Source organism: Cornus florida, unplaced genomic scaffold (genome assembly GCF_030987335.1).
Source record: "Cornus florida cultivar Cherokee Brave unplaced genomic scaffold, ASM3098733v1 CherokeeBrave_3.0.0_Hap2_Chr08, whole genome shotgun sequence".
Lineage (NCBI taxonomy): Eukaryota > Viridiplantae > Streptophyta > Magnoliopsida > Cornales > Cornaceae > Cornus > Cornus florida.
The window spans coordinates 4,226,436-4,237,761 of record NW_026775578.1 but is presented as its reverse complement, the minus strand read 5'-3'; the positions used below and the strand labels follow the sequence as shown (position 1 = coordinate 4,237,761).

General features: G+C 32.7%; 1 protein-coding gene and 1 pseudogene across 1 annotated transcript; both read right to left on the bottom strand.

Moving 5' to 3' along the window:
* Positions 1–4,721: 4,721 nt before the first annotated feature.
* On the bottom strand, positions 4,722–7,658 carry LOC132268590 (heat stress transcription factor A-2b-like; annotated as a pseudogene).
* A 1,099-nt stretch (positions 7,659–8,757) lies between these two features.
* Positions 8,758–11,073, bottom strand: LOC132268345 (probable protein phosphatase 2C 51). The gene is made up of 4 exons (XM_059769203.1): positions 10,954–11,073; positions 10,707–10,848; positions 10,302–10,476; positions 8,758–10,042 (listed from the first exon to the last, which is right to left on the bottom strand). Exons 1-4 carry the CDS (start codon positions 11,014–11,016, stop codon positions 9,736–9,738), a joined length of 687 nt encoding a protein of 228 aa, XP_059625186.1. The 5' UTR covers positions 11,017–11,073; the 3' UTR covers positions 8,758–9,735.
* Between the last annotated feature and the right edge of the window lie 253 nt (positions 11,074–11,326).

Genomic DNA, 11,326 nt, shown 5'->3' with positions numbered 1-11,326 from the left:
TTTCCTTTCTATATGGCTGAAATCAAAGACCGAGTAAAGAACTAATAACAATTAGTAAAGAATCATAACAAATAAGTTGGACATATATACCATGATAAAAGCTATACATGCATGTACCAATATAAAAATGAAAAGGCAATTGAAAATAAGAAATGATAAAATAGAACATTATATTTTGTCAACATATCAATAAATTTTTCAGCAGTCGATCTTTTGGTGATTTTGTCCAAGATTGAATGGAACCTTTAATTGCACTTTTAATGGAACACATTAATGTATATTCCTTTAATCAAGGCAAACACTTTATTTTTTTATTTTAAAAAATGAAAAAAATATATATATTAAGGAATTAAAAAAATTCCTTACACTTTACGATGGAATACAATACATCTATTATTTCTTATACAAAAACGTCATTAATACAAAAAACAATTCTTATAAAATATTCGTGATTAAATATTTAATAAAATTAAATTCTCATTTTGTTAAAATAAATTGGCCACATTTTATCTCACTTTCAGTTAAATTCACATTTCAAACGTCTACTAATGACAAATATGTGAATCAAATCATAATATATTATAGATAAAAATTGAAACATATTTAAAAAGAAAAACTAGATAAGTGAAATGACTTAAAGTAACAATAAAACTAGGTGAGAACAAAAAGTAAAGCAATAACATGATTGATCTAAATAATTGAAACAAACACATAAGATTAAGAAAACTATTTATCAGTCAGCAACATTAAAAAGTAAAGTATGTGAAACAGGGCACCTCTCTTTGTAGAAAGTTTCTAACGTCTTCGCGAATGCTGCTTGCCCTCTATAGTAGTTCCTTTTCATCTACAAAACATATCACATACCCTATAAAAATAAATAAAAATTTAGGAATGAAAAATTGTAAATTCCTTTAATCAAGGCAAACAACTTATTTTTTTATTTTCAAAAACGTAAAAATATGTTAAGAAATTCAAAAAAAAAAACTCCTTACACTTTACAATTGAATACAATATATGTATTATTTCTTACTATAAAAAAACATTATTGATGCAAATAATTACTCTTGTGAAATATTCGTGATTAAATAATTAAGAAAATTAAATTCTCATTTCGTTACAATTTATCTCACCCGATTCTATTCATTCCTAAAGTATCAGCCTCTTGTCGTCCTCTTTCTTTTGTCTATGACGAGCTAGGAATGATGAGATTAGACCCCATCCGTAGAACAGGGATATTAGGCTGGTGTGGTCATTCAAGCCAAACTCCTTCTTTACTACCGAGGGATTTGCACACGGCGGGGGGTTGGGTTCTCTTGATCTCGGGCAGAAGAGTAGGCTCGCTGAGACCTGTTGAAGATCAGATTCTATCTTTTTTAAGTCCATTTTCTGTTAAATTCTCATTTCATACGTCTAATATTGATAAATATGTGAATCAAATCATAATGCGTTACACAAAAAAATTGAAAAATATTTAAATAAAAAAATTAATGATAACACGAGGTCACAACAAAAGATGAAGCAATAACATGATTTATCTATTTAATTGTATAAACAAACATTTAAGAACGCGAAACTGGGCACCTCTCTTTGTGAAAAGTTTCTAACTTCTCCGAGCATGCTGCTTGCCCCTCTATAGTAATTCCTAGCTCATCATCTTCAAAACATACAATATAAAAATAAAAATGATTGTAGTTTAACACATCATATAAAAATAAATAAAAATTTAGGAATGAAAAACGTAAGAGACGTTACCATTGAAATGAGAAAAAGTGAACAACTAACCAAATGTGTGTAGTGCGTTAAACAACAATGTTTTTTTTTTTTTTTTTTTTTTTTTGGGAAAGATTCAGAATACTGATATACTGGATCTCAATTCTGGAAAACAGTTAGGGTGGTTCCTTGAAGAAGGCAAAAATACTGATTAATCTAGCTTGGATATAGATTATGATTATTATTATTATTATTATTAGGGTGAAAGTATACCTAAATATCCTTTTAATTGTACTTTGATCCACAACAAGCATAAAACTATACACTAAATTTGTGTATGTTTTCCATCAAGTTCCGTTAACCACAAAATCCAGTACATCCAAATACCTTTCAATATGTATTGTTACTTATTACTAATGTATACATTTATAATTAATTTTGATCTAGTTATCCTCTTTTTTAAGATTAAAATTATGTAGCCAATAATATATAGAAATGCTTCTTTAAGATTATCCCACCCTTCGTCTTTCAATGAATTGATCATTTCTATCAGAGAACTCTAACAATCACTACAACAGAAAGAAACAATAACAATCCATTGCATTCCAGTCAAATATACATGGTTTACTCAATATTTTATTTGGGACAAAGTACAAACCTTATCATCATTGGGCTGGGCATTTGAAATTGTGAGAACGTCCGTAGGTTATAGTAAAGAGAATCCAGGTAAGATCTCAACACTGGTAGGAAATCATGGACAGCTTCAAACTGCAAATAGTAAGAATTGTCATAAAAACATACATTAGAAGTTGGGAATAATATACCGCATCGCCATATGAACACCACGTATATACCGCATTAATTAAAAATACAAAAACAAAGTACATGAGGGTTGGAAATAGAAAATTTAAAGGAGAAACTAAAGAGTTGTAACTCTTAGAAAAAAAAAATGTCTATTTAAAAATAAACAAATAGAGAGGTGGGGTATTCAAGAATTGTAACTCTTGAAATAAATACGTGTTAATAAAAACAACAATAATAAAAAAAAAAAACATATAGAAATAAAGGAAAAAAAAAAAAGCTTACATTTTTAATAGTAGTATGTATATAGATTAGATATTATATACGAATATAGATATTCTATTTTATTTAGAATTGTTGGGGAAGGATGGGTTGCTTGTAAAATAGGGGGAGGGAATTTTTTTTTTCTTTTTTTTTGAAATATTGTGGATTAAATGTATGAATCAATAGGTGATAGGTGAAAATAAAATAAAATAGGTGATAGGTGATTGGTGATTGGTGATTGATGAAACTTTTATGAATCATTATGTGTTTTGATGAGACTTATTATGTGAAAAATAAAATTAAAATTAAAAAAGTTAAGAAATAGCTTATATATAGATATAGATATATAGTTACAGATATATATATATATATAGATGGTACGTTGTTTTTTGCTTTGTATATTTGGCTGTAAATATACGTTCTTTTAATTTATTTATTTTTTCTTTTTTTTTTTTTTTTTGGGAATATTGTGGATTAGGCTCTAGAATTTTTGAATTTTTTTTTAAAAATAGTTTAATTGCTTTTACTATGAATCAATATGTGTTATAAATCACTTTTAGAATACTACTTTTTATGCTATTAAAATTAAAGTGGTTTAAAAGTATATATATTATTTTTTTTTATTTGGAATATTGTGGATTAGGCTGTAGAATTTTAGAATTTTTTTTTAAAAATAGTTTAATTGCTTTTACGTTTGAATCAATATGTGTTATAAATCACTTTTTAGAATAGTACTTTTTATGCTATTAAAGTGGTTTAAAAGTATATATATTAAAAAAATAAATTAAAATTGTTAAGAAATTTTTTACACTTTTAGAATAGTGTGTGTATATATATATATAGATTTTTTTTTTATTTGGAATATTGTGGATTAGGCCTTAGAATTTTAGAAAATAAATTTAAATAGTTTAATTCCTTTTACATATGTATGAATAGTACTTTTTAATATATGGAGGTGAGAGCTCATTTGCTTCTAATTATATTTCAAATTCATCACATAAACATGAACCTACACATAAACATGAACCACATATATTTCAAATATGAACCTACACATAAACATGAACCACATATATTTCAAATTTATCACATAAACAACAAAATTAGTATCAAAGTACTGCTCGAATTACTAGTATTTCAAATTTATCACACAAACAACAAAATTAGTATCAAAGTACTGCTCGAATTACTAGTATAAGGGAATGTTATGTATATTCTTTAATTTGTGATCTAAATATTGGTGAATAGTCATCACGCTTGATGAAAACATAGGCATGTGATAAAATAAAATAAATTTTCTGTTTGGAATAAAAAATACAAAACGTCACATTCGAGATATTATAATCATTCATCCTGAATCGTACCGTGTCCCAACCTACGATTCATCCTGAATAAGTTTGTTTGGAACGATTCATCCTGAATAAGTTTGTTTGGAGAGCACATTAGTTCGTAAGTTTTCTATCAAAGAAAATGAAAACAGAAGCGAAATAGAGAGGAGAGACTACATTTTGCTTCATCATTATTTTTTCTAATTTATTTTATTTTTTCATATGAGTATTTTAGGTAAATTGAAATAATGTCCTTATTTGTACCAATTAAAAAACATAAGGGGTTTTACAAACAAGGGGCTAATGAGGGGATTTTTTGCACTTAACCCTATATATAATTAAATTAAGGAACAAGTAAAAACAAAGAGAGAGTGAAAAGGGGTGAGGGGAGAAACAAATGACAGGGTGGCCATGCTTCCTAGGCTCCAACATACTTTGAATGAAATTTCGGAAAGCAGATGTGAAAGGGTAATAAAAAATAGGTGCCAATGTGATTCAAGACCATGATTAATCTAAACTAGTTTGTTAATAAACAGCATTCAATGTTCAAGGTCACCACCATTATAGCAGATAGTATTTATATTGGGCTTATGTTCATTTCTTTTATGTTTCGTTCAAAATGCATCTTACATCGCCTCTAAGGAACTGAAAGCTGATGACAGTAACAGGTGAGAACCAAATTGCCATGACTAGAAATATCTTCTTACATGTCCGGTACAAATGTTATATTATCAAATTCATCGCCGACCACCTCTCAATCTGTCGACAACTTGGACACAAAAATCTAACCGGCCACCACTACTTGAATTGAAAAAGGATACTTGAAGAAGAAGTAATTTGCAGCCGAATTGCCTCCACTTCTCAAGAGCAATCTACATTAAAACCAAAAGTAAATTAGCAAAGGCAGTGAATCAATGACATCAGTACATAAACTCAAAAGGTTTTGACGGAGTTTTAAAAACAATAACCTTGATAAAAATCATGATAATGACATAGATGAATAAGAGAAAAAGTTCCAAAAATAACAGATACAGGAGTTAGAAACACCAGAAACTATGTGTTTTCCATGGATGTAATGCTTGGTAATAATTCACCTGCCAATAGCCAAATAAAAGCCAAATGAAAGTAATGGTTTAATGGCATTTGGTAGGACCTAAAATACACAAAGTGAGACAGAAATTAGTTAAAGAAATACGAAATACGGAATATATGCCACCCAAAATTAATGGGTCCAGGAATGAATGAAGGTAGTGGTAGCAATGCAGAATAAGTCCAGCTCCAGCACAAGTAACCATACGGATTCTCACCAGACATCCACATCTTCCTCTTCTCTTGAGGACCTAAGTGTGAGAGAAAAAATTTACTGCACAAAAGAAATGACCATTGATGCAATGAACATGGAAGTAGACTACCGGTTATGCAGAACGAGACCAGCTTTCTACTTTGTTGGTGAAGACTTCTTCATCCCCGGGTAAACCCAATTCTTCATCTAATTTCTCATTTAATAATTCTTCCCAAAATTCATCATCAAGTTCTTTAACCCCAATCCCAATTTGTTCAAGTGCTTGATGTTCTTTTTCTGACTCCTTTCTTGCTCTGCCAAATCCAATGCAAGTTCCTCTAGCCCGGATACTTCAAACCTGTAAGGATCTTCAAATTCCAGGGGTTCTATCTTAATGGGGTTTAATCCTTTGACACTTTGACTTGACCTGTCACCAACAACATTAGGCCCTTGAATTGGCCACAGCCACTCTTTCCTAATTGCTTCTTCAAGCTCCATTCTTTTCTCCTTCTGTCGGACTAATTGCTGGATAAAATCTGCACTTTGCATTGCTCTTGCCAAAAAACTCGTCATCTGTTGCTGCTTCTTTTCTGTTCCGTGCAGCCTCAGTTCCATGGCTAGAAGGTGGGCTCTGGTATTCTGCTGTTGCTGTCTTAGCTTCAGTAGTTCCATCATCAGGGCCTGCTTGTCACACATCAAGCCATCTAATCTGAACCGCCCAACTTCATCACAAGAACTAAGAGATTGTTGGGCAGGAAGAGGCAGAGAAGGTGCCTTTCTTCTTCTGATGTTCCTCAGAAGCATCTTCTGCCCCCTCAGAAATCCTTCATTGGAAAATTCCCATCTATCTGGATCAATCTTTCTGAAACCCTGCGAAAACCAAGTTCCACAGTCAGATTCAGTAATCCAAGAACCAAGAACTTCTGAAAAACTGAAATTCATATGCAGATTCAAAAGCCTCATTAAACTATGCACAAGAAATGAACTTGATTGAACAGTGGAATACATTGTGAGTTAAGGTGCCTTAAATGTTTCTGTTACGACTTCATGCACAAAAATTATCCTTGGTTTTTCTTCATAAACATAAGGATTGATGACATACTAATGAGAGATATATTGGCAAGACACTAGGATATGATTATTAGCTATCACCAGTTATATAAGTCAGTAAAGAAACTAGAGACCTAAACAGTGGAAACCATCTTGCCATCCACGTTATTGAAGGGGTCTTGAGGGAATGGTGTCCCAACTCCTCTCTTCATCTCTTGTTTTAGCAATTCAAAGATTGTAGATTGATCCGGCATGATAACCCGGAGGTGAAAAGAGTTGCAGTAAATACTAAGTTGTGGTGTAGCAACTGTAATACAAACTCTTGAGTGAGTTGTGAGAGAATTACGTCCATTGGTTTTTCACTGGTTTATTGTATGGTGGAGTAGGTGGTTAAATTCTTAGAATGACCTAATCTCCTAATAACAATTCCAAAATGTTGATAATGAATTAGAATTTTGCAGTTTACCTTGGATGCAGGCCGTAGTGTCAAATTATGTGAATTCTCAGTATTCCTGATTGTGGTATGTTCTCAAATTTGTATCTTTTGTAAAAATTTCGCACCTCAGAACCTTGAAAGTCAAAATGCACAAAAAAAAAAAAAAAAAAAAAAGGGGAGAAGGAGAAAGATTGAAACATCTGCCATGCTGAGAAGAATAGGAGATTAAAAGAGAGAGAAAAAAAAAATTCATTGAATATTTAATGCAAACGTGGAAGAAGAGACATGCTCAAAATGCCTTTAACAGACCAGTATTGATTTTTGGTGCCACCAGAAGATCATTCAAATCAGTGTAGGACATTCTCATAGTTTATTAAACATACAGGTACATGACGTACCTATAATTCATATAACCATACCCATCCAAAAGCATTAATTCTGCAAAATTAACTCCAGAAATGAAATTAGATGGAATACAAGGAAACCAAGAAAAAGTACTTGCATAAGTGTTGAGCTGCCTGACAAAACTTGACAAATTGTTGTGCCTGAAGTATCTGGGGAGGAGATTGGCAGAGAAGGCATGAGGATCCCACACAACAAAGCTGTGACCCCCTCTGCTCCAACAAATTATGTGATCGGTGGTTGAGTCATCCACCATGTCAAAGGTCTTTGTGACAAATGGTGGATGGCCTATATCATGAAGCCCCTCCATTGGCTGTGGTGGTGGCATCATTGGCGGCTCACCGGATCCCGGGTACTCCTCTTTAATTGGGTATGAAGGATTCATCATCAATATTGCAACAAGATGCTTAAATCTTGCTGGGTTTCTATTCTTTTTCCAATTTTAATTATGCTACCACTTTTTTTTTGTTTGTTTTCATTTATTATTAGTTTTTATTGCTAGCTTTAGAGAGTTCTGGAACTCCTGGAGGAAGGATTGGGATGGTGGAGGTATGGTGTGGGATTCACAAAATGTATAAAGGGTGGATTGGTTTGTGTGAGTAGTATTGGTTGCGTTCCGCATACTATGCACCCGGCATATCTAAGCCATCTATATACTGTACGAGTTAATGTGTGTATATCTTAAACATCTCGAATGTGTCCAAAATACTATGCACCTGTCACCCAAAATCTATTGGGTTTGCAGGACCATGCTATTTCTATAGAATATGATTGGTGGTCATCATTGTCTTCATGACCCACTTGACATCAACTGAAAACAACAGTGGGGTTGGCTACAATCACAAAATTGCTAAAAGTCACTCTTGCTTGGTTGTTGGGAAGTAGTAACTTTAAATTATATGATAGCATGGTGAGGGTACAAAACTCGTCGCTTAGATCAAATCAAGTTAATTTTATCATTACATAAAACAGTTGCCATTATTTTCAATTAGTTACATGCTTTAAATGAATTAATCCCACACCAAAGAGGAAAGCAAGAAGATGACTTAATGCATTTAAACTTTAACAAAAATCACCATTTTGGAATAAAAGAAGATGATGTCACGTGCACTCCAAGTTGCAAATCCATATTTTAGATAAAGACTGTGTAATACAACACATAATTAAATAATCATATAATAATAATATGACAGAACCTATATGGAAAGTTGGAAACCTGTAGGACAACGATGGCTGACAACTGTTGGAGAAATAAAATGAACCTTCTGATTGTTCTAGAAATTACTAGATTTTTGTAATTAGAAATGTGTCACTGGGTAGGTACCCTGCATTCCAAATTTCCAATGAATTATCAATTTGCTCATAAATAAATATATAAATAAAAATAATGTACCAAATTAGAAACTGGGAAGTAAAACTATTCTACAGTGGGGCAAGTGGCTATTCAAGTTCTTCATCGTGTGCCATGCATGAGCTATGAAAACTGGCAAGCACCAATCCATAAAAGCCCTTTCAGATGATGAATAACAAGAGTACCAACCAATGAAAGAAGTATCAATTCTAAGGAGACAAGTCTAAATTTAAATTCAATAAATTTTTATACAATGTCAAAACTGGAGTTCATATGGGACCTTTAATAGGGAAGTCTAGGAATGAGAAATTAGAATCCTGTAAATAACCACCATAATGCTAACTACGGGAAGGAAAAAAAAAAAAAAAAAAAAAAGAAACACTATCATAATGCTAATATAGCAATATACGTAAACTAATATTATAAAGGCCAATAATACTCCAAATGGCAAGTTCAAGGAACACGCTCATCAATAAAATAATCAAAAGGGCATTACCTAATGTTTGGTAGAGCGCCCAGCTCTCCGACCGAATATACCCATGTTCGAGTCCCTTCCCCCTAATTTGACTGGATAAATAAATAAAATATTCAAAAAATAATAAAAAAAATAAAAATAAAATAAATCTTACCTTATATTCTGTTTTAGTAATACTTGATTCTGCTATGAATGACAGAGTACAGTTATAAGTAACAGAAAAACGGCAGAAATAGCTCATAATGTGGTAGTTACTCTTCATCTCCTGAAATACTCACAGTTCCATTCTGGAAAAGAAAAGTGGAAAAAAAGAAGGCAAAAGAAATCTTACAGTACAAAACCATGCTAATATAGTGCCAAATTTGCATTGTACAATTGAAAATGGGCATTCTATCTCTTATTCAGCAATCAGATGCTAATTTCTGTATAAACTAGTTTGACTTGAACACAAAATTATAAGTTGGTGAGACTGAAAGAAAAAAAAATCAAAAAATGAAGTACTTGGAAGAGTTGGTGTATCAGAATCCAAGCAATCTATCAATTTGATCACACTACAATTTATGTACTAAAGCTAAGAAGTCAATGCTATTACTAAGATTGCTGTTCAAAAGCTGAAATATCAAGCTACTTCATCTGTCACATTATCCCTTTCTCTGAAGGTTCTTGGGAAAAGTCAGCAGTTCCCATTGGAACCACAACAACTGACAGGTTATCAGTGCTGCCTCGCTCAAATGCAGTGCGAACAATGCAGTCGGCCAAGGACGAACATGAGGACGGAAGCTTCAATCTTCTATTTCTGTGGAGATGAGCATCACTTAAAAGATCACATACATTCTGAGGGCTCAAGCTTTCAAATATGCCATCAGATGCAACCACTAGATAGCTGTCGTTGGCAGTTAAAGGTTGCCAGTCTGTCAATTCTGGCACAGGAATAATACCATACCTGAGAAAAACAATAAAACTTTATAATTAGATTGTAGATTCCCTCTTTCATAACTTGCATGCAAATATATATGTGATAATTAGTGCAAAGCTTAAACAACGTTGACAATGAAAGAGGCAAGTACTGACAGTATCCTCTCGTAGTGGAGGAAATGGGGAATGATAAACCCCAAACGCTAACCATCTATGTTAGGAAACATCAACAGAATGATATGTCATAAGAAGATAATAATAAATTAAGTTGTCATTGGCGTTCGTACTTTTTTAAGGGCACATCTCCGATAGCACGTGTCATGGGAAAATGACCGTTGACTAGAGGGACATCCCATTCAAAAATAAAACCACCAGCTGCTTCAATCCGGGCCCTCTCTTCTTCTCTATTTGCATTATGATCTCTTGTCAGTTCCTTAGCAGAGAGATACGCCATCAAGGTACCTGTTATTTTTAAGTGAAATAAGCCATTCCGATTATCAGCGAAGAATATGAAAATTTCAATATTGAATGTGTGTCTGTATATATGCACGTGTGCATTATTGCTCATCCATAACATACTTCATGCACAAATATGAAAGACAAGTGCAGTTATTATTCCAGCACGGATGAGTAAATTGTGAATTGAAGCAAAGATAGGCCTTAAATATTAAAGTAGAAAAAGTGTAAAAGACCTTTGGCGTCTTGATGTGAGTCAATTTTCTCAGAGCACAAAAGTGCCTTTGAATCACCAACATTGGCAACTAAAATTTGACCATCCACCAAAAGAGCAATGACAGCTGTGGATCCTGAAGGAAGGTTGTTTCTTAAAGCTTCCTGGAAGTGGAGTGGCCAAAAAGAGTAAGTTGTGAGGAAAAGCAGAAGTCTTGTTTAATTTAGAAATGCATAATCCCAGAAACAAGGACCAAAAATAACTCCTACCTCGGTGAATGTAAGATCAATGTCTTTGATTGTTCTCAACAATGCTTCCTTCAAAATTTCCATATATGTTGATTCATCTGAAACTACATCTAAGATTCGCCAGAACTGAGACAGCACCAATACAAAAATTATCTCATGAACAAAAACATCTAGGCTTAGATTCACTACTTCTTTAGTTTGCTTCTCTACTCATCATTCTTTCGAAGACAAGGTATTATATGGATCGGTAACTATGCAGACTCACATAAATATATACATATATTTATTGCAGATATGCCATGTGACAGCCATGTCTAAACAGGACCAAAAGGATTCAGGAAAGGATCAATAGTGAACTTGTCAGTGGGATTACGGTTAACAAAATTACAGGGAA